The sequence below is a fragment of the Eriocheir sinensis genome, chromosome 25, assembly GCF_024679095.1.
Source record: "Eriocheir sinensis breed Jianghai 21 chromosome 25, ASM2467909v1, whole genome shotgun sequence".
In the NCBI taxonomy this organism is placed as follows: Eukaryota; Metazoa; Arthropoda; class Malacostraca; order Decapoda; family Varunidae; genus Eriocheir; species Eriocheir sinensis.
Window position 1 is genome coordinate 12152934 of NC_066533.1, and position 23412 is coordinate 12176345.

General features: G+C 41.6%; 3 protein-coding genes across 11 annotated transcripts in view; all 3 read right to left on the reverse strand.

The window, feature by feature from the left end:
• Positions 1 to 1564: 1564 nt before the first annotated feature.
• Positions 1565 to 15512, reverse strand: LOC127003371 (GRIP and coiled-coil domain-containing protein 2-like). Of its 4 annotated transcripts, none has more exons than XM_050869915.1 (23): positions 15391 to 15512; positions 14457 to 14597; positions 13886 to 14054; positions 13354 to 13502; positions 12806 to 13030; positions 9788 to 12637; positions 9450 to 9695; positions 9154 to 9336; positions 8743 to 8904; positions 8409 to 8558; positions 8090 to 8257; positions 7668 to 7868; positions 7280 to 7495; positions 6608 to 6715; positions 6209 to 6307; positions 5944 to 6034; positions 5446 to 5581; positions 5030 to 5255; positions 4466 to 4765; positions 3948 to 4133; positions 3623 to 3805; positions 3177 to 3285; positions 1565 to 2943 (listed from the first exon to the last, which is right to left on the reverse strand). In XM_050869915.1, the coding sequence occupies exons 1-23, from the start codon at positions 15391 to 15393 to the stop codon at positions 2876 to 2878; spliced, it is 6369 nt and encodes a 2122-aa protein (XP_050725872.1). In that variant the 5' UTR covers positions 15394 to 15512; the 3' UTR covers positions 1565 to 2875. The 4 variants fall into 4 exon arrangements, with proteins under 4 accessions (XP_050725872.1, XP_050725870.1, XP_050725869.1 ...); XM_050869913.1 differs by having other exon boundaries at positions 14514 to 14597; positions 15391 to 15449; XM_050869912.1 differs by having other exon boundaries at positions 4484 to 4765; positions 15391 to 15408.
• Positions 15513 to 16560: 1048 nt separating this feature from the next.
• On the reverse strand, positions 16561 to 18351 carry LOC127003372 (biogenesis of lysosome-related organelles complex 1 subunit 4-like). Of its 2 annotated transcripts, XM_050869916.1 has the most exons (5): positions 18026 to 18351; positions 17686 to 17757; positions 17422 to 17484; positions 17112 to 17267; positions 16561 to 16952 (listed from the first exon to the last, which is right to left on the reverse strand). In XM_050869916.1, exons 1-5 carry the CDS (start codon positions 18116 to 18118, stop codon positions 16827 to 16829), a joined length of 510 nt encoding a protein of 169 aa, XP_050725873.1. In that variant the 5' UTR covers positions 18119 to 18351; the 3' UTR covers positions 16561 to 16826. The 2 variants fall into 2 exon arrangements, with proteins under 2 accessions (XP_050725873.1, XP_050725874.1); XM_050869917.1 differs by lacking the exon at positions 17686 to 17757.
• Positions 18352 to 20090: 1739 nt separating this feature from the next.
• The window catches only part of LOC127003374 (uncharacterized), a 56861-nt gene continuing 53539 nt past the window's right edge, over positions 20091 to 23412 (reverse strand). For all 5 annotated transcript variants that reach the window (XM_050869919.1, XM_050869918.1, XM_050869922.1 and 2 more), the window contains one exon: positions 20091 to 23107. In XM_050869919.1, coding sequence (XP_050725876.1) covers positions 22901 to 23107 — 207 coding nt within the window. In that variant the 3' untranslated portion in view covers positions 20091 to 22900. The remainder of the gene's footprint in view (positions 23108 to 23412) is intronic.

Genomic DNA, 23412 nt, shown 5'->3' on the forward strand with positions numbered 1-23412 from the left:
GCCGCCCTCAAGGCTCCTCCTCCTCCTCCTCTCCTGACCCCGGCCCTCCTCCTCTCCTGACCCCGCCCCTGCTCCCCCTCCTCCTCTCCTGACCCCGCCCCTGTTCTTCCCTGTACCTCCTATCCCCTCCTCCTCCTCCTCTCCGTACCTCCCTTCCCCTGCCTCCTCCTCCCTGTACCTCCCAGCCCCTCCTCTTCCTCCCCTCCGTACCTCCTCTCCTCCGTGTACCTCCCTTCCCCTGCCTCCTCCTCCCTGTACCTCCCAGCCCCTCCTCTTCCTCTCCTCCCTTCCCCTGCCTCCTCCTCCCAGTACCTCCCAGCCCCTCCTCTTCCTCCCCTCCGTACCTCCTCTCCTCCGTGTACCTCCCTTCCCCTGCCTCCTCTCCGTACCTCCCTCCCCTGACTCGTCCTCCCTGTACCTCCCTTCCCCTGCCTCCTCCCTCTCTTCCTCCCTACCTGCCCCTCCCCGCCTATCTCCTCCTTCCCCTCCCCCCTGTCTCTCCTCCTCCTCCCCTATCTGAAAGTTCCTCTCCCTCTCCCCTTCCTCCACACAATAGACCATCTCCGAAAACGAACCCCGCCTCTTGCACCCTTTAAATACTATCAGGTGGTTTTTTTTAAATGGGTTAAATAGCAGTCTGCCACTTCCTCCGGTAACCCCCGAGACCTCAGGGGGAGATGCCATGTTGCGTTAAGTGGCTCCCTTGCATGATCCTTGACATTTTACCAAAGGACAGTTAGTGCGTGGTGGCTGTGATTATGTAATAGTCAAAGACATTATTAAGCAAGGTGGAGGATAGAATCGAGTAACTGCACGGCTAGAGACAGTTGGCAAGATGAGTGGAGTGAAATAATCATATACTGTGAAAAGAAATTATACACGTCAGCTGTAAACTACCTCTGATAATGTAATGCTTCGACATGTCCTGAGGAAGTAGATATGGGTAGGCATAAACATACAGCTATTGATAGTGAAAAGGAAAGGGGCAAAAACGGCATGTTCCTCCCTTCTCCCTTGTTGTTTACCTGCAACAATAAACTATCAATCAATCAATCAATCAGGATGAGTATGAAAGTTTTAAGGATTACGGGCAACAAAAACTTCATCAACAACCAGTATAATAGTCCGCAAAGCCTTTCCCAGCCTTATCTACCTCTTAAAGCAACAGGACAACATTGACATTAACAGTGATTACGTAAAAGCTCAACATGTGGACGTAATTAATGATGCTCGATGATTAATGGATACGAAATGATTACCAGGCCAGCCATTCAGCGATTCACCAGTTTCTTCTATTTCACTAAAGACGACCTGTACCATGAAAATGACCACATGATTAGGCTATATAAAAGAGGCTAGCATAAGTCAACGCTACACTGAAGCGAGGGAGGGGGGATGTAGGGCTCGCGGTGAGGGACACAACATACATTCCCACAAGTTGCCTCCTCGGTCCCACCCAAGGAGATTCTTTAGGCCTACTTGCATTGGTAGAAGTGTGGCCCTCACCTCCGGTCCCTACATCCCCAATGCAAAGAACCAGGACAAAATGTGAAAGATCAAAAAGTGTAGGTCTATCAACTTTATTGTGCAAAGTAATATATTTAAAAGGAACAAAGCACAAATATAGCAATACAGCCCAAATTTCATAGAAAACTCTGTAATACACACACACACACACATATCTTATTGCACCTGTTCATGTAGCTATGATGCCATGTACTGAGGAATGTGATGCTAAGACATGTGCCGGCAGACTCTACCACAGCACAGGGTCACTCAGTAGCCCCCTCACCCCCCCCAAAAAAAAAAAATCAAAAAAATTCATGAGAGCTACGCATACATTGCTTCTTGCTGCTCACAGTGCTAAGCAACTTGTAGCACTTGCTACATAACAACATCCACTTAAGATCAGTAGTCAGGCAAACCGTTTATAAGTACAATGAGGAGTATAATACTGTTCCTCATGTTGATATATAATTTATGAATTTTCTGAATACAATATTTAAATCTTTGTACAATCTATATAATTCTCTCTCTCTCTCTCTCTCTCTCTTTGGCCTCACTGTTCTCATAAACTCTTCTAAACCATGGGGTGCCTCTTTGCACCCTATCAACACTACCTCAACACAATTTCACTTCATGCTGCTGGTGCCTATTAGCTAAAGTGTAGCTAGTTACAAAGAGGAAAAATTCTTTGCAATCTGAAGTGAGCAATCTTGTATATATAAAAAGTAATAATGGGATAGGTCACAAACAAAGTGCTATGCATCCCTTAAAGTTCTGAATCATAAACTGGCTCCAAGAAGCAACACAACATACATTCTCCTTATCACCTGGACAGTGACAAGGCAGACAGTGAATTAGGTTCCTTCAAAATGAAAGGAAAAAAAGAGTTAACTTAATAAATTTGGGATACTGTTATTAAAAGGAGGAAAGTTGATGCAGGAATAACCTCTCATGTAACTCATGCTTCTCTACAATGGCACTATATAATGTAACTGCATCTTGGAGGAATGTTTTCTACTCACTTTCTTTTGGTAACACTGGACAGACCAGATTTGCTGACTGGGAAGCAAGAAAGGAACTGACTTTGGGGAGGCCAACACAACAACACCTGATGCTGAATGTGTCACTAGTGTCTGCACAGTGACTCAGCTGCACCTTACCATCCTTCTTTGCTGGACAAGTGATGTGTAGGGGAAGCCAGCTTCTTGTAGAGACACAGGCAATCCCAAGGACAGCTTTTTCACCCAGACACTTAGTCACAACCTGTAGGTGTGTCGTTCAGCTCCAGCACTGCCGTGTCACTTATACACACCCTTCCAGTACCTGCCACTCTTCCTGACACACCAATCAGGACAGTGCAGTCAGGGAACTACCGGGTAGACCAAAGGTGGAGGTAATTTCCCCATCCTCCACTCCCTCCACTGCTACCTTCCTCACCTGTTGTGAAAGGAAAGTCTTATGAGAAAGTTTCAAACATTTCTAAACACTTACTTGTTAATTATTATCACTCTCTATACCCCAAGATTCTACTTCATAAATCTTGCTTTTGGCAGCATGTCATAATGTGATGATGCCATGAAAAATTAATTCATATTCTTTCTGTTCAGTACACAAACATTAGGACCAAGACTGCATTACCAGTACACTTGATGTGAAGGTAAGTGTCTCACCTGAGGCAATGTGCTCCAGCTGGGAGGTTTCTTGAGGGGAGAGCTGCAGGACAGTCTTCAGCACTGGCACCAAGTGCTTCCGCTCCTCACCGTTGTTCAGCAACAAGAACTATACGGACATAGGAAACACTCAAATCACATTTCAGCTTAGACTTCATATATGCTGAAATAGGCATCAATTCATATTTTGGAACAATATAACTTAGCTAACCATGAACTTTTAAGGGTTAGAGGATATATAATAGTGCTATTAATTTTTCTTAAAGCAACAGTTTGAACTTATGCATTGCCCTCACAGCCCTTGTGCAAACCTCTTGTAAGTACTGAGTTCAGTGGCTGCTTCTCTCCAGCTGTATATATTTGTATATTTCTGAAAGGTGAATAAAGTCTTGTCACCCAGTGGTGTCACTTCTATGAGTTAAAAAATAATTCATTAATCCAGTCACCTTAAGGATAACATTCTTCATGTACTCCATATTTTCCATGTGCTTTTCCCGGTCTTCATTTCTGGCAGACCTTCTGATCTCTTCTTTGAGAGCGTCGGTCAGCTGGGTAAGCTTGGCATTCTCTGCCTCAGATTCATGTAACAATGATGTCAGTTGAGAAATCCTCATCTCTGCAGTGTTGATCTGAAATGAAGCCATTCACTGTTACATTGCACATTGATTACGGTGATGTATGAGAAGGGACTGAAGGGAAAAGAAATTAAAGATAAATCTTCTTACTTTAGCTACACCTTTCATGTAACACCTGCACTGTCTTCAGCATTACCTTAGCCTCCAGCCTGGCCAGCTCCCTGTTGGCTGCATCTGTGGCTGCACTGGTGATGCTGACCTGGTCGTCCAGCAGTGCAGCAGCTGGAGGCAGCGGGGAACTGATAAGCTGCTCTAGGGGTGGTGGGCTGTAGCCGCCACCTTTGTTTGGTGACCTCTGCACTGGCTCCACCCACTCTGAACCCTGCAAGTCATTAAACAGATCTCTGTTAATTAAAAGGAAAAATCAAAATGTTCTCCATCTAAAACACCTAAAATGCTGACTTTCTTCCAGTATCAGATACACAGGAAAATGACAACAATAACCTAATAAATCCTAAAAGGAAAGTTTCCCATTTTCAGTTGTCTGACATGTACAAAGGCCAGTTCCACGATAAAGACCTTTAGTGCTATCATTGCATCTCCACATTTATAAAATGGCAGCATATAAGTGCATCTCCAAGCTCCAGGATGTTCATACACACAATGTCACACGCTCGAAGCTTCACCACAAAGCTAAAGCGTGCTGAGACAAACCTCCCCTTCCTCTCTGACCATGTTGGAGACATCAATCCTAGACTCCTCGTAGCCGTGGCTGGGTTGACGGCGATGGTGAGTCAGACTGCTGGGCGTTGTGCCAGGGGCATGCTCCACCTCAGGCCGGAGGTGCTGAACTGGGGGCACGGGAGCTGCAGGAGCCACACTGGTAGGCCCTGTAGGGGCTGGACCATTGACAGAGTTCTTCAGGTTCCACAGTTTCTCCTCTGCCTCTTCCAGCTTGGCGCTGAGCTCCTCCACCTCTCGACTGTGGGTCTGCCGCAAACTTTCAAATTGTTTCTGAAATTAGGGCAATATGTTATAGCTAAAGTATCAAAAGGTACTTTAAGCAGCACATTTTTAACTCTACTTAAGTCTCTTTTGGAGAGCTAAACAATTATTCACAGCCACCTTCTATTCATAAGTAGCTTGATCATGAGCATGACTGTTGGTTACAAGTTGTTGATCAAATTGTTTCTGCAAATTTTACATGAATTTATAATCATACCTATAGAAAAGAAAGACAAAATACTCTGATTAATAGTATACGAAAAGCCCACAAACCTTGAAGTTCACATTCTGTGCCTCATTTTGAGCAGACAGGTTGGAAATAACTTGTTGGTATTCATTAATCTTGGATTCCATCTTAGTTTCAAAACCTGATATTTTTTGTTGATAGAAATTTTCCTTTCTAGTAAGGTCCTCAGACAGCGACATCAGCTGTCTGGACAGTCCCTCCTTCTCTGACTGGAGGACGTCATTTTCAGCTTTCAGAGCAGAGAAATCTGATCTGAAAATTTCAAAACAAAAACAAAGATGTATAATTGTTCAGTTTTTGTGAGGGAGAGGAATGCATTCAAAAGAGGGAAAAAAGAAAAAAAAAAAAAAAAAAAAAAAAAGAGAAAATGGAGTACATTTCTAAACAAGAAATATCCTAATCAAGTTTCTGTTCTCTTCACTGCACTGTCTCTTCAACTCACTGTAGCTGCTGCAGTTTGAGTTGGGTTGCAGCACACTCAGATTGCAGCTGGTCTTTCTCTGACTGCAGCTCTTCCACGTTCACTTCTGGCGACCGTTTCTGTTGACGCAGCACACTGGTGGCTCTCACCTTGTAGCCTGGGTGGAAGCAGCACAGAAAGAGTTGATCTAAAATTCAACTAATGAGAAACAAAAATTGTCACCCTAAACTACCACTGACCAGAGAAAACTTTAAGCATGAAAACTCTATGAAAAGTAAACACCAAATGTCAAACCAAAATATCACATGAGAGAAAACTAAATGAAAACCTCAAACTAGGAATGGAGCAAGTGTCATTCAGATTGTCTCCGCAGATAACTCATAATAACAAGAACACCCTCAGAGGGGCTCCACAAACACCATGAAATGACATGACCATTAGGGAACAATTGTGTCACCCTCCAAGGGGCTACAGCAACTCCTCAGAATAACGTGGAAACAAGAGAACACTTTGCGTCACCCTCAAATTCGCTGCGCAAAGAATCCCTCTCTGTCACCAGCTGCTTCATGTCCTCTTTCTGCAGCGACACCTTCCCCTCCAGGGCCTCCACCTGTAAATGTTTGCTGGGCTGTCTTATTCATGTTGTTGTTAATATAAGAGATAACTAAATGCTGCTGTCTGAACAATAATCCAATAAGCAAATGACAAAAACCCTTTACACAGCAATACCCGGACAGGTTTGTAATGAATGACATGACTGATGAAAGGAATGACTGGTTGGTACCTGTCTTTCCAACGATGACTTGGTGTGTCTAAGCAAGTCTTCATATTTTGTTTTCTCACTACTTATTTCAACCATCATTAGCTTCTGCTTCTCCACTTCCTGAAAATTGAAACATACAGAATACAGTACTGAATTAATGCCACCATTTTATTATATATACAACTGTTGAAAAAATGAAGTTTTGTGATAACTTTTACAGAGCCAAAGTTAAAGAGTCTCAAGTTTACATTGATGTGAAATGGAGCCGAGGTATAACACTGAACTAGTCAAAATAATGATTGTTCACTTTATACTTCAGGTCAATATTCAAGAACAGCTTCCCATCCAATGGTGCACACATATTGGTGTACATACCTTAAAGGACAAAAGAAAGCTCCCTGCCCCAACAAATGCTCTTACTTGTGTCAGCTGCTCCACGGCGCTGCGGTCCTGCTGCCGCAACGAACTCTCCTTCTCAAGGGTGTGACGCAGCTCAGTCAGCTCTGCCTTTTGTTCCAGTAACAGTTTCTGAGGATGACAGAAAGGCTGATCACTACAGCATAATCAAAGTCAGACAGTTTGGACAGATAAAAGTACATGTATAGTTGGCAATTTCAATGATGACTTTGGTTAACACACACTCCTCCCTTGCAGCATCTACCTCCCCTACCAGAGCTTTTCAAAATGAGTAGTAGTAAGGCCATGGAGTGTTGTCCTTTGCTAGTCTCAACACAAATAACCTGGCATCTCATAAAAGATTTAGAAAAAATCTAGGAATTGTGGAGAGAAGATAGGAAAATGCTTGGGATATGGACAAAAAAGAAGAAAGCATCATGGATCAATAGACAGTCAAAGATTGAAAATATGTTGATTACGAATAAGACATGGACTTGGGAACAATAGATGAAAATCCAAAGTAACTGTGTGGCAGCCCAGAAATTTTAGAAGTCAGGGTAGACAGAGAACCAGGTGCAGAAATAATACCAAACCTTTGCTGGAGTAGGCATAAAGAAGTGGAAAATGGTGGGAAAGACATTTGTCCTGCAGTGGATTGATAATGACTGATGATGATGATGGTGGTGCTGTACTCACCTTCATCTTCTCGGCTCTCTCCCTCTCGGTGGCTTCCTGCGTGGTGAGGTGACTCAGCTGCTCCTGAAGACTGCGGCATCGGCCTTGCTCCCGTTCCACCTCGGACTCCAGGTTTGTTATCCAAGTGTTCTTCTCGGCTATCTGGCTGTTCAGTTCCTCCACCGTCAGCTCGTAGTCTCGCATTTCCAAATCCAATAAAGTTTTTGTTTTTGCTTCCTAAAGAACGAGACAATACAATTAAATGAGGTTATTTTTTTCATTTCACAATAAGAAGAAATCACTTGCATGAGTTCACCACAAAGAATCAGCCACTTCAAGATAACCACACACATGCCTTTTGTGCCCTCTCCCAGACACCTCCAGGATCTTTTTCACTCTTCCTACACACCTGCTTGGCTTCCTCCAGCTGCTTCACAAATTGGGATGCTCTCTGCTTTTCCTCTTCCATCTTCTCCTCCATCTTCCTCCGACGGTCCTCCAGTACTTGCTGCTTTTCCTCCTCCGCTGCCAAACGCTTCTCCAGAGCAGCAACTCGCCCCTGGAGGCTGCTGGCAACATCCTCCTGACTTGAGATGGTTTGCTCAAGGTTCTGAAGCATTGCAGGACACAGTGGTATGTACTTTTAGGTCTTCTTACATGGGAACTGTAGCAGTCTAAAGACAATTACAATAAAGATGAAACAAGTAAATCATTCACTTTTTCATCACCTTGTTGTGAATCATATGTATGCCTTTCTATATTCCACCAAGACCAGACAGCACATCAACATGGGTACAGCAGTGATCTACTCTCAAACTGTTTAAACAATACCTTCACAGTTCTTGTTAGTACAGCATTTTCCTCTTGTAGAGCGGCAAGTTCAGACCTGACACTTGATAACTGTTCTGCTGCAGAAGACAGCTGCTTCCCTTGTTCCTTCATCTCCTTTTTCTTATTGTCAATATCATCTTGAAGTCTATCAATCTCACTTTGCAATGCCTGGAAGTTTAAATTAACATTGAACACTTCAGCAATGCAAGACATACTGGAATATAGACATGAGTAAGTACATTCTGTATGAAATGTGTTGTACATTATAACTGTAATGTCATTAAAATGTGATAAAAAGAATCTGACTCAATAATCTTGCCTGTATGGTCTTGGAGGCTGCCTTCATGCTGTCCTTGCTGCCACTCTCCTGCCTCTCAGCCAGTGCCTTGTTGCGCGCTTCTTCGGCAGCGTTCAACTGTGCAGTCAGCTCAGCCACTCGCTTCTTGAGTTTGATGGCCACACTTTTCAGCTGATGAAAAGTGATATATATGAAAACAAATATTTCATTAGTATGTCAAGAAACTCATGTAAAAAATATCGATACTGAGTTAAGGTGGTCAACCTCATCCTCATGCAGTATTGTCTCATTAATATGCCAATTTGGCAATGTCCAAATGAGGCTGTGGTAGAGATGGTGTGATGGTCAGCCTTACCCTCATGTAGCGCTCCTCAAAGGTGTCCTCCAGCTCCTTCATGCGCTGAGAGTCATCGGCCCGGCTGATGGTGCTGGTGCTGAGGGCCTCACTCTGAGTGTCAACTCCCCCACCGCCACCCTCACGGCCCCCTGGTGGCTCACTCTCCAGAAGCCGCACTGCCTGTCATACCACAGTTGGTCTATTTAGTATAGCCTCCTAATGATAACAGTGAAAGGTAGCAGAAGTGCTGCCAAGGTGTGGAAATTCTCTTGATTACCATTTATGCTTATGTTAAAGTTAACCCTCCACTGTCATGAAAATATTTAACTGTTACATGAGTATATGCTATTTAATGACAAAGATGAACAATACAGCAAACATAACTCTTATTACAGGACACTAAACCAAAAAAATCATTAAATGAGGCACCTTTTTCAGGTTGTTTCTTTCTAGCTCCAATTCTCTGATCTTCTCTTCCAGTTTGGTGACTTGGGGGTTGGTGTCAGGAGGCTGAGGAGGGGCTGCCTCGGGGCCACTGAAGGACTGCAGCCGCTCAGTGATGCTCTGAAGCTGCTCCTGCTTGCTGGCCAGCTCAGCCTCACTGGTCATCATCTGCAACAACAATGTACTCCAATGACAATCGATACTTTGTGATATTTGTAATAAGAGAATACAAAATGGCAAACATCCCCATGATGGCACTAAGTCAGCTCATCACCCCTCACCTTGTTCTGAAGCTCCTTGAGGCAGGTGGAGGTGGTCTCTAGCTCCCGACTCTTCTCTTGGTGGGCAGCCTCCAGACGGGATATCTTCTCCCCCCGCTCCCTCAGCGCCTTGTTCATCTGGTTCAGTTCCTCCAGCAGCTCTTCACACCGGTCTGCTGAGACCTTCAGAGAGGTGCTCAGCTGCTGCTTTTCATTCTCTGCTTCCTTCAATGCTTTCTCACACGTCTCCTTTTCTGAACTCACAACCTGTTACCCACAGATATGGTCATGTTTAACACAGTAAGCAAAAATTAGTTACCAACTCAAATTTTTTTCATAACATATACTATAGTACTTACCTGAACTTTCTCTTCAGCTTTCTGCATTTTCTCCTGCAGCTGGTGAACATCCTTTTGCAGACTCTCAAGTTGTACTTGAAGCTCTTGTACTTTTTCATGCAAAGCCATGTTCTCGCTGCTCAAGCTCTCTGATTCCTTGACTTTATTCTCTTGCTCTTGAATTAGCATTGTCATCTTTTCTTCCATTACTTTCTTTTCTTCCACCAAACTTTCCTCAAGTTGTTTTTTGTTTGCAGTTAGAGAGGCAAATTCTTTTTCTAAAGTAAGTCTTTCTTCGGACATTCTGGAAATTTGTTTTCCTAATTCCTCTTTTTCTGAGGTTGTTTTTTCTTCATTATCTTTCAAAGTTAATTTTACAGATTCTAATTCGTTTTCTAGATCCTTTAAGGTACATTCAAGAACCTCTTTCTCTTGGTGTAAGCACTGCAGTTCTTCTTTTTGTTTTGACAATGATAGCTCCAAACTGGCCTTTTCTGCAGCAGACTCATTTAACTTATTATTTAAAGTTTTATTTTCCTGGTCAATAGAGCTCAGCTGCTGCCTTACTTCACTAATGACTTGCTCCTTTTCCTCACCTATACTGATCTGACTAGCCAGCTTATCTTCCTTACTCTTCAACTCCTGCAATTCTGTCTCCAAGTTGACTATTTGTTCTTTATGCTCACACAACTTTGACTTTTCCTCTTCCAGTGATTGAAGTAAAGCTTTCTTGGCCTCATCACTCTCAGCAAACTTTTGATTAAGTTGCTCCACATATTCCTTGTTTTCCTTCATTGATTCCAGTTCTGTACACAGACTTACACATCTTTCATTTAAAATGTGGTGTTCTTCCTTTATCTTGGCCTCTCTAAGCTCCAGCTCACTCTTCTCCTGCCTCAGCTCCTCCATTGTGCTGGTGGCTTGCTCCAGCTTTTGAGCTTCCATTCCTAGCTCTGTGCAAAGTTGACTAAAGACTGACACAACCTGACTACATTCTTTTTCCAGCTGGTGGTCCTCCTCCAAATCTAAAGCCTTGGCTGTATTCCTGACATGGGACACAAGACACTCTGCTACCTCGCCAAAGATTGAAGATGCTGACTCCCAAGTGGATGCGTCCCTTACCGTCAGCAAGCTACTGCTCTGGTTTTGGAGCCCACTAAGTGCTCTGGCCAAACACGTAACACCATTTTGATATTGCCCATCTTCCTTCATCTTCTTAACAGCTTCCATTAGGTCTATCACACCTCCCAGCTGATCTACAACATCCTGTTCTTGGTTATGAGAAAAAATACTTTGGCTCAATGTGGGATAGACCTTCCTGCATTGTTCAGTCAGACAAGCTCCCTTATCTTGCAGCTTCTTTAGTGTTTGATTCAACTGTTCTGTTTTGATGGTAAGTTTCCCAACCTCATTTTTCAGCTCATTATTTTCTGCTTTTATTTCCTGTATTTGTGCTGTCAACTGGTTAGCTTTGTTCTGCTCCTCTTTAACATCACCCACATTCTTTTCAGATTCATTTAGAGATCTGGAGAGCTCAAGTCTCAATGCCGCCTCTTCCTCCTTTAAAGATTGCAGGTCGCTCTGTAGCTGAGATACTGTTTGTTTCAGCTTCTCATTAGTTTCCTGCAACTCTGAAACAGCTTCACGAGACTGCTGTGCTTCAGTATTAAGCTGACTTACTTTTGCAGCCAATTCTTCAGACTGTTTCCTGAACTCTTCCAGACTGTCTCTCTCACTTTCAATCTTTTTTACATGCTCACTTAGCCTCACCTTCTCACACTCAGCTTCATTTAGTCTCTCAGTTAGGCTGATTTTTTCATCATGTGAGGTGATTAACTTTCCTTGAATTTCTGCATTATTTTTTTCCTCCACTTTTAGTTTTTCCTCCAGGGTGGTGATCTGAGTCTTAAAGTTTTCAGAGTTGACAACTTCTGACTCAAGTTTATTTTCCAATTCTTCCTTTTGCCTCTGTAAGGACTCTTCTCTGGCTTTAAGACTTTCAACTTCCTCTCTGACCTGCTCACAACTTTTTTCCTCCATCCTTAGCTTTTCCTCTAGGGCACTGACTTGAGTCCTATAGTTTTCAGAGGTATTGATTTCTATCTCTAATTTACTTTTTATCTCAGCCTTCTGCTGTTGCAGTGACTCTTCTTGCACTCTCAGCTCTTGAATTTCATTGTTAACTTGCTCTACACTTGACAGCTCCTCTCTCAACTTGTGAAGCTCAGAATCCTTTTCACCCAGCTGCTCCTTCATTCTACTGATATCTGACTGAAAGCTTTCAATCTCCAAAGCATGGTTTGATGTACTAACTTCCTGTTCTTTGAATTCCTTGAGCTGTAACAGCAGCCTCTGGTTATTCTCTTTTTCAGTGCAGAGCTCTTGTTCAAGTTTTTTTACTTCCTCTTCCTCTCTTCCTTGGTCCACCTTGTTTTCAAGTTGTTGTTTTTCTTCTTGCACCTGCTGCAATTTTTCCTGTAGCTGTGATATGCTCTCAGCACTCTGCTGAAGGGATTCTTCCTGCAGCTTCATTTTCTCCTCAAGGTCATTGATCCTCTCACTACTTTTGCTAACATGTTCTTCTCCGTCTTCCTTCAATTTCTTAATCTGTAACACTTCACTTTCAAGGCCTTTTACCCTTTCTTCTAGATTTTGCCTTTCCTTCTTAGTACTTTGCAGCATGATGTCTACAGCCTTTTTCTCTTCTTTTGCAGCAGTCAAATCAGCCTGCAACTTTGTACTCTTGGCCACCAGGTTTTGTTGCTTCTTAAGCTCCTCTTCTAGTGAAGTTTTCTCATTGAGGAGTTTCTTGCATTTGGTCTTCAGAACATCCACTTGGCCTGCTTGTGCTTGAAGGTTTTCTATTTTTTCCTGTAAGAAAATTAGTAGCAATCTTGTAATGAAATGTGCAACCACCATCACCTATCTTTTGCATGCAAGCAAATTCTGTTCCCAGATTTCATAATATAGCCACCCTTCATTAGATGTCATTGTGTAGCATCTGCAAACAACATTTTTTCATCAGAATTAGGAACTGACCTCCAGATTAAGCTTCTCTTGATCTATGGTACTTTTCAGCAACTCCGATTTCCTATAAGCAGCTTCAAGCTCCTTCAGCTTGGCAAGATATTTTTTTCGTTCCTCGACCAGTTTAGCATTTTCAGTCTGCAGACAATTCCTTTCATTTAGTAGGCCACTCTCCATAGCTTGTAAGGAGTCAACTTCACTGGAGGCTAACTTGAACTGTCGTTGCAAACTCTCAATCTGTAAGTGGAATTTTATATTCATTTGTAAGCAAGAAAGATGGACTTAAATCTAGTCGACTGAGGTGGAAAAAACATTAGTGTGTAGGTCTCCCTGTTGAAGTATAGTGCAGTATGCATATCAAGTAATGACCCTATGTACAGCTGAAAATGTGCTACTAAGGTTTAAATTGAATGTACTACTTGCAAATTGGTACTTGAGAGGCTGTCAGCCACTCCAGCTGTGAAAGGCCAGAGACTGATAGATAAATAGTTTACTGATTGCAAAACTTACTGATTATAATAAGTAAAATGCATGGAAAAAATGATATGGTTCAAACAAACCTTGGTGGTGAGGGCGACCTTGCCTTCCGTCAGGTTGGCCACCATCTCCCTCAGTGCCTCGGCCTCAGCCTCCACCTTCTGCACCCTCCCCTCCGCCACCTCACAACGCTCAGCCAAGGGCCTCACCTTCCTCAACTCAGCCACACTTTCTGTTAACAACACAGTAATGACTAATGAATTCTATACCAATATGGTGATAAAAAAGGAGAATCAATAAAAATGTTAAATATTATAGAGAATATTTCAGTCTGGCGAATAATACTATGAACTGAAGAAGTCTTGATGCCGAATACTGTAATTGGGTTATATCTGTAAAATCTTGATATTGAGTAGCTACCTACTACTGTGAAAAGCATGTCAATAAAAATGTCATACATGAAAAAAAATGTTAAAAAAATCAATAAAAATACTTCAATATGTAGCTTAGATCTTGATGATGAGCACTAAAAATGGGTTATGTCTGTCAAATGAAGCCATCCAGGAAACACGCCACAGCCAACAAGTGCAATACAACAGCATACGGCTCCCTCACCATCCTTGGCGGCCTTGGCTTTCTGTGCCAGAGCCAGGAGGTGCCGACACTTGGCCACCAACTCCTCCCTGTTGAGCTTGTCCAGGCCTCCCCCTCCTGACGCAGGTCGGCCTCCCTCCCTCTGCTCATTGCTGTTGCTGCCACCAGATTTGCTCTCGTCATGTTTCTCCTGCAAGGACACAACATCCCTTTCATAAGGTAAACTCTGGAACAGCCTACTTTTTGCTGTACTACTTCCACAATTCTAAAACAAGCTTTTTTTTTAAAGGAAGGGAAAACACCTCTGGTAATAAAGTTGATAGCTAATTCTTTTATGGTACCCTTTTTTCTGGTATTCTTCTGTTCTCTACTATAACAGCAGCATATTGTTGCCTTTTTTGTTTTGTTTTTCTTGTGACAACCATTAATTAATAAAACTATTAATATTCTGTAGCCTTTCATCACTCAGCAGACTTCAAAAATAGTCTCACAAAGTAAGTATGAAATATATAATTTGGTGATGCATATAATCACCAACCATGTTGTGTCCAAAACGGCATCAGAACTTAACCTTTCAATAGTCTTTACATACCCACCAAATGTTTTCAGACACAAAACCTTCAATGTTCAGTAGTCTTTCAACACCCACCCAGTCATCTTCTTCCATAGTTGTATCAGTGGACATCATAGGAACTGGCACTGAGGGGTCCTGGGGTGCCGCGTGCCTGACTGACTGTAACATTGAGGATGCCATTACTTTGTGTGCTGCCATACCTCAAACCTCAACAGGGAGGCCGGCCAGTGGTGGGACGGAGACACACTGTTGCCAATTCTCAGGTTATATTGTCTCTGCTTCTTAATGACACAAGATATTAAATAAAAATTAATTTCACAACTTTTCCATGTTTTTTTCTTTCTAAGGTACTTATGCAGTAGACTCCACACTGTATTCTGTATGCTTAGGGTGTGTGAACAAAGAGTCAAGGGTAATTGTGCATGAGACAAATGACTTATAATAAGTACACAGTGAATATGACACACCCTCCATCAAAACCTCATTCTCTAGTGTCTGGTATTTGTAGCTTTCATGGTAAATTCAATTATGCGATTTTGATCAAAGTAACAGGATTCCAGCCTTTATGACGAACTATGAAAGTGACCCTAAGTAGTGACAGATCTGGTCCTCGAGTCATCTGACACACCCACAATTGTTTCACCTACAAGAATATCTATGATGGCAGGCTAGTTCTCATTCAACCTGGCTCATGGGTTACCTCACTGCTCCTAACACTCGTCCTCTCCACACGCCTTGGACTTCCCCGCACGAGTCTGCCCACCATGAACACTTTTCCTCAATCGCAACAGCTAAATCTTCCTCCCCTGATTACGTTGAAGTGGAATTCCTCCTCGACCGATAGTTCATTAGTGGTAGAAAATGGACACGGCCACCCCCATGCTTCCCACTGTTCGCTCCCACGCTAGGACTAGGCTGTGGTGAAGGGTGATGCTTGAGGGAAGATATTTACCATGAAGGTCCCGCCGCCGCCGCCGCCCTCCTCAACCCTCGGGCACGGACTGTTTACGTGGGACGCGTCGCTTATTTGCCGAGGCTGACCATGACGCAACGTTACCAGATTGTCGTACTCAGAGCATCGTATTTACCGGTTTCTGACCCATAACAATTGCTAAAGACACCAATAATTAACCATATTAAAGATAACTATATATGAAGCCAGTTATTAGGGTGGAGGAGACAGTGTTTGGGTCGGAAATCGGCAATCATTAGAGGCCGAGTACGACAATCTGGCAACGTTGGGCTGACGCGCCACAGAGAACTCTCCTTGTAGGATAGACTCAATTATTTATACACATACTATTTCTACACAAACCGAAAATTATAGTGCGATAGTGGGTCGTATTTTAAAACATTTCAGCGCTCAGGTACACATATTTGACAAGGCTTTCGCATGAGTTTTGAACATTTCCAGGGGTAGTTTTATAACCCTGGTGATAGTTTGACTCTTCTTTAGTAGCTACCACGAAATTATAAAAAAAAACACTCATGAGAACCTGACTGATCCCCTCTTTGACCTCTAGAAGTAGCCGATGTGAGAAGCCAAAGTGTCTTATAATACCAGCCAGTGTGTCGTATAGTACCATTGAAAAGCAAAGTGTGCTAATAACCAGGAGAGGACCTAAGAAGCGATACAAAACGACACAGGTCAAAAGAAGACGACGACTTGTCCACGATTTTCCTTTTATTGTATTCATCATCTCTCGGTGTGTGCCTGGGGGATGACCCTTTTCACCCTTCCCATGATTTGTTCAAACACTTCTTTTGATATGTGAAAAACCTGTTGGTTACTCTCTAATATTAGACATCAGTGGTATGTTATCAGAGCTAAATTTTCTGGCTTTTCAATATTATTAAAACTTCTATAGGCTAGTCAGTTGGTATGTGCATTTTTCTTGTATTAGTCAGCTGGTACCCTACTTTTTTACATATTTCTTCATGTATGTATATAAAACTATATATATAACTTAAGTCAAAATAATCATGCCAAAATCATTCTTATACAACTATTATAATTTTTGTGAGGAGGAGGGCATTCATCCCTATGACTTCCCTTCAATACAGCCCTGACAAAAAAATCTAGTTCTAGAGGTTCCAATCCTTTCAAAAATTAAAATACTCGTGTTTTCAAGCCTTGGAATTAGGCTCTTTGGACTTTATTGCATGTGATGTCAGAAATAATTATTGAGTATTATTTTGAGCATAATAAACAGCAAATAACTATTTACCAGCTAATCTCCTTCAGTATGAAGGAAGTTCGTACTACTTTTCAATATATCTTTTTAGATTCACTCAGCACATTACAACAGACAATAAAGATCCAGACACACACACACACACACACACAGTCAACAAATAACAAAACTGGGACACATACACACACAAGCACTAGGGTCTTGAGGGCTGAGATGAGTCAGTTTCTGTGGCTTCTGCAAAATAGTCCTCGGCTTTAAAAATTTCTGGAGGGTTAAAATTAAGTTGTGATGAAGATCTCTCTGGAATGTGCTCCCTCATCTGCAAAAAGGAGAGCATGCAAAAATGTAGTGAATAATATCAACTGTAAATATCATGGTAGAGACAAAATTGTGATCAGAGATATTCAACTTTTGGTCATACATGCTTCATTAAATAATAATTTGGAAAGCTACGGCATGATTACTTTGAGGTACTCACAAAGAAGAAGGGCTTCATAACTGTAGTGAAGCCCTGATTTGAGCCCAGATCTCTCTCTCCCTGAGTCACAGCCTTCTCCATCTTGGTGAGGTCCTCCTTCACTCTGCCCACAAGTAACTCCAGCTGGTCAATGGTCTGGAAGGTTCGTTGCAATGTCTGAAAAAAAAGTTGAGATAAAAGCAATGAATCTTAATCCCAAAATTTATGTCTTTCCTCATCTGTTTTTACTATAGCAATTCTTGTCCACAGAAGAAACTGGGATGTTCTCTTTCAATACATTATGGCTCTTTTGGCTTTCTTTGTGTCTCACCTGATAGTTGGAGTAGATCTGAGGAACCAGTGCATCCAAAGTGTGACGATTTTCTGTCCGAGTCTGAAAATTGGTAAACTTTAAATTTATTTGTGAAGTAAACAGGGTACCAGAGCTATAAACAGATACATTTCAATGGTAAAGGAGAAATACAAAGAAATGAGAGCAAAATATAACATAATGGCCACATCCTGCTCTAATAAAGAACAGAAAATATAGTTCATGTGGAAAGCAAGAAGTGATGAGGCCAAGTATTGCTCTCACCCGGTCCAGCAGGCTGCCACACTCTTCCAGGCGGGTCAGCATGGCCTCAAGCTCACGGTCTAGGTGAGCCCTCTGGAAGGATCACAACCAGGATTTTATGGTACACATGTTTGGCAATCCACATGAACCACTCCTATTAATACTCATAGCAGAAAAAAAAGGATAATTAACGGTTTCACCCAACCAACGATTTTCTTGCGTGGGTCATGTTTTTCTGGTGACAAATGTAGTGACTTGCACGATTTTGTATCTCATTTCCGTCGCATGAACTGGACAAACTCGAACATGAACCGAGTAGCATTTCGTTATTACAAAATGATTGTCAAACCCACACCCTTACCTCTGCCGTTGTGTCCACTTGGAAATATGGAGCATAATCTTTGGCCATGTCTTCTAGTAATTTATCCTTCTCCACTTTATTTTTCGCTGACATTGCTGATCTTCACGAGGACGAAGGTGGACAGAAACGATTTGATCTCCAGCCTCGAGTGTACACGCCAGCAGGCACCACAGGCGGTCAATTGTCCCTTAGCTTATAGTCGACGCGTTCATTTACCTACTACACAAACATGACACCAATGGACACTCGGGAAGCTGAGAAAAATAAGGTTCACGCCCACACCGCCGCACCTCTTTCCTCGGTCAGCTGACGGATGTAAACAAACACGGGATCGGACCGCGCCCCGCCCCCTCCCCTGTGCCCCCCTCCCCTGTGCCCCCCTCCCCCGTTACGTCACTTACGGGGACTCCTTGGTCACGAGTTATTTTGAGCAGAAAGTTAAGAACAGATAAGGAAATAGCGAACATGTCTCAGCAGTTATCCTTCCTTGTATCTTTTTACTGAATTCTCTGGTCATAATTTTCCTTGGGCATGTTAGTGGCTGAATCTTTTATTTATTTATTTATTTATTTATTTATTTTTTTTTTTTTGCATTTCGTTGGGGATATACCCCAAGGGAGGAAGGCGGTGCATGCCACACAACCACCCAGACGGCTGGTAGAGAGATGCCCAATTATTTCAAGGAGGCCCAACAACGGGGCTGTGAGGGTGTCGGAAAGACCCCACCTTTCCATTCTCATGGCACCAGGCAGGTCTCGAACCCATACGCTCCAGCACAGCACACCACCGGAGCGCAAGGCGGAGACTCTACCCACCCACTCTAGCCCACGTGGCTAGATCCTTACATTTGTTTGTCCCTTCCACAGATTTTCCCACTGCCGTAATTAATTGTTCTAATGGACTGATTGATAGTTTATTGTTGCAGCTATACAACAAAGGAGAAGGGAGGAACCTGCCATCCCAACCCCCAGGCAAAACTTAGGCTATAGTGTGATTGTACAACTATTGATAGATCTGTACTTTCCCACCTATCTTGCCAGAACATAACATTCTTTACTTGGAAATCACTGTTTATATTTTAATTACTTCCTCTAAATTTCTGTTCCATTCATCATATTCTTTCCCTGTCTATATTTCACTACCTGTATTGATTGCCTTCACATACTTCTGAAGCATATATTGTTGCGAATTTTTATTCTTTCCCAACACACAGATATGGCCAAAATCTTCCTACACCGACTCACCTGCGATATGCAAGGACCGTCCTCCCAAGCAATACCTTATATATATATATATATATATATATATATATATATATATATATATATATATATATATATATATATATATATATATATATATATATATATATATATATATAACTCCCCACAGGCCTAAAGGTACAAGATTTAAGGTATACTTATGTTTGTATATGGGTTTTCAGTTAAGGCCAAGCAAAAGATATTATATATAACGTAAATAAGAGAGAGAGAGAGAGAGAGAGAGAGAGTGTGTGTGTGTTGGAGGGGGGTATCGAGCTCCTCTGAGGAGAGTGATGGGGTGATGTGGCAGAAGCGGCTCAGGGGAGCCGTGCCTATAAAGGCTCAAGTTAGATTCGATAGACTATAATATGTAGACGGCCACGTTGCTTGCTCCCGTTCGACAGCTGACTGCTTGCGCGGGGCAAAAATGAGTGACCTTGTGTAGCCGGACCCCGGTAATTTCACCGGGCATTCCATAATATTCTTTACATGGTTCGAAGCACGTTCCAATAGCAACTGCTAATTTCATTAAGTTATTTTACTGAATGGCGTATATTAATCTCGCTTTTTTTTAGCAGTCATGCCTTTAAGGTAAATTACTAAAGAGTTGATTACTAATGCAACTTCTGGGCAGTGAAGTATTACCTTTATTGTGGAACAACTCAACCACCCAATTACCCACCGCTGCTCAGCTTCGCTTTCAGATCCCAGCTCACTTCTTAGGCAACCCCTAATTCCTAACACTACGAGTATTGAGGGCTTCTTGGGGAACATTGCGTTTAAATAAAGGTAGACAAATCTCATTACTTGAGCATCATTTATTGTACTTCATTGAATAGAGTATAGACACTTTTGTAAAACATTTCTGAAAGGCAAATATATGTACAGAACTTAAAAGTTGTGCATTCAAACTGTCATCAACGTAAGATTTTAACAAATAAAAAATAGTAAGATTTATTACATACAATACAATTAAATGGCACAAGGAAAGTTAGCTCCACTTTAGGTCTCAGTGCCTTGCCCTCAGCACTAAGCAGAGGCTCTATGACAGCTCCACCTCCAGAAAATAATACTGGAATAAATGACGTTTGCCTAAGGCGAACCAAGTTTGGAACACGACATAAGCCATTGCACTGGTGGCTTAGCTAGAGCAAAGTTACATGTGTCATCTTGCAGAGGCATAGTAACAGCATGAAAAGTTCTTTCACAACATTCATTCTTTTTTTCAGGGATCTTTAACAAGAGCTGCTAGAATGAGATATGCTTAGTGAAGCTTTGCCTACCATTTTGGCAAGTCACGATTATGTGTTTGGGACTAATATTAAGATATTATTACATAAATACACTCTGCCTCCTTATAATCATCACCACTGGTGAAGATGTTTCCCTTACTGTACAGAGTGAGGCAAGAGGTTGTACATTTAAGAAGCATTGATAAGGAAAAGGTGAAAAAAATGTCTGATGCAATGAACAACATAAGCACATGAATCAACTAGTATTATAATCAATTTAAAAAGTCAATTTACCACCAACATAAATGTCTTTGTGCTCATACCAGACTCAGCACAGTGGCCAAGCCAGTGTTTTCCCTAGAGCCTTTTTGATTGGTACAAAGTTTATCACAGATTTTTATACATTATGTTTTTTTTCCTCTTTATATACTGCTATTTTTTGTTTAATTAGAAAATATACAATTGTCTAAGGTTTTTCCAACGAAGAAAGAATCATACATGTACAGTTATATCAGCCTGAGATGTGTAATACTTAAATGAAATATAAAAGTCAATATGTACAAATATGGAAGAGGAAAATCCAAGCAATGTCAATAATTACACACCTCCTTATTGCATAAATTAATGTGTATGGCATACACATCTGAAAATATTTACATGGTCTGCATAACACATATGCATTGATGCAATGCATATCTACTCATGGGTAACCATGAACTAATATTTTAAAAGTAGTTGAAGATGCAGTGAAGCAGTTTAAAATCTAAACATTCAAAATGCCACAAAATACAGAGCACATCGATATAAATGCTCATTAAGAAATCAGTACTTATATTCAGTGAGAACCAGGTTATCAAATAACCAACTGTTATTATTAATATTCACAGTGTCTCACAACAATGAATACCCCAAGAACAAAGACTGAAAAGAGAACATTTATGCAGACAATGAAGCTTTATGGAATTGAAAGCTATTGTTTCCTGCCATTATGTTAACCCGTAAGCTGTGACACCCCGTCAGGCCATTCCCGAATGAGTGATATATACCCACATGTAACCCAGCACGGCTTCCCAAAATGGATCAGATTGTAGATCAAGACGTCATGCACCTGTCAACCCCTTCTCACCATCTCTTGAGTCAGTCACCTGGACGTCACAAAGAAGGCTGGAAAGTTGAATTTTGGTGGGAAAGATGCACATGGGTGCCTTGTTTAAAAAAAAGCCTCTCAGTGTGTGCCTGTGCCATGCTGGCCATTCCATGACTCAGGGTTACAATGCAAGCAATGCTGTGAGATGCTCCATCAGTTTGTACTACACTAATTCTGGTGCAAGTTAGAAGGGATATTGCATGATTATATCTCCAAAGTCTTGACAGTTCACTCACTAAAGTTTTGGTGGAATCCTCAACAAATACTACAAATAAAAATAACATGAAATCTACATGCAAGTATATCTCCCCAAATGACTCTATGGTCAGAGCCTAAGTTAGAGCACCTAAGCAAATCCATGTGAATTTCATGTGATTTCGGTTAACAAGTGGATGCACACTTTTCTTGCAGCATCTGTTGGCACAAACCTAGGTATTGGAATTTCAGAAAATCTAATCATTGGTTCTGTAAAATGAGCTACATGTTCACCTACAAACATTCACGTTTCAGAACTTTGATTTCACACAGCCCAATTCACAAATACACCTGTTTGGCCTCCACTGGGCCTAGGATAGATAGTGAGCTAATACTTGAGAGAGAATGTTTAGTGCATAAGAGTCTTGATATAAGATGAGACAGAATTCTTAACTCCAACCTTAAGGTTAATGTTAGTTTCCATTTTTACATCATGATTTCACAGTGGATTAACACTGATGTGGGCATGTTTCCGTTGGTTCCTGAGGCGAATTATATTGCAGATTATAATTTATGTGAAAAGACAGATTTATGTATAAAAATATCTATTGCTTATCATTTGGTAACTATAAAGTACTATTAGTAACATATGTACGTGTTTGCAGCTACACAAAAACAGACCTTTAAGACATATCCTTAAGTGCTAGTACTTATAACAAGGCTGTATCACAATTTAGTCTAAATATATCAAGTAATAATCTTTGGTATTTTTTCAAAGTAATATAAGCTCATATAATGAGACATGCACTCATCAAACTGCACTGCAGCTTTATCTACATCAATGCCATTGATTTTAAAATCCATTGTCTCATGAACTACACAATATATCACTTGAGTTTTACTTATATCAATACAAATAATATCTTCAGACACTAGGTAAAGAAAAAGTGTCCCATGTCAACATTGACAGGAGCAGCGGTACCTGGCAGCTCAGGACATTACCATATTGCAACACCTATCGGGTCAAGCTATACAGCTTTCATGTTGACAAAGTAACTAAAAACATGAAAATTATGAGATACTGCACCATAGTGAATGTTTTACACCTGTATCTGTACAGTCTGTGGCCGGACAGCAGAACGATGGACCAGGAAGCAGATGAAGAGGAGGATAGAGCCAACAAAAAGGTTGGCTGAGGTGAATCCCAACACTCCATCAAAGCTGCCAGTACTGTCCACAATGGAGCCTTCATGGGGGAGAAAAAAGGGAAATACATTACATTACTCTTCCTCTTCTATACATAATTACAAACAGTTAATTGCTAACGTCATCTGCATTTTTAATTATGTAAACTTTAACCCCTTCACTATGGCCGGGCCAAAACAGCGCCCCGCGCCGTATCCGATATCGCCGTGCGCGCTAAATTTCAAACGTCGCTATTGAATATAACTAAGTTTCTAGCCATAAACTCAACATAATTATCATGTATTATATATGAAAACATGCAAAATTAAATGTTGCACATAAAGAAACTCACTACGGCCGGGCCAA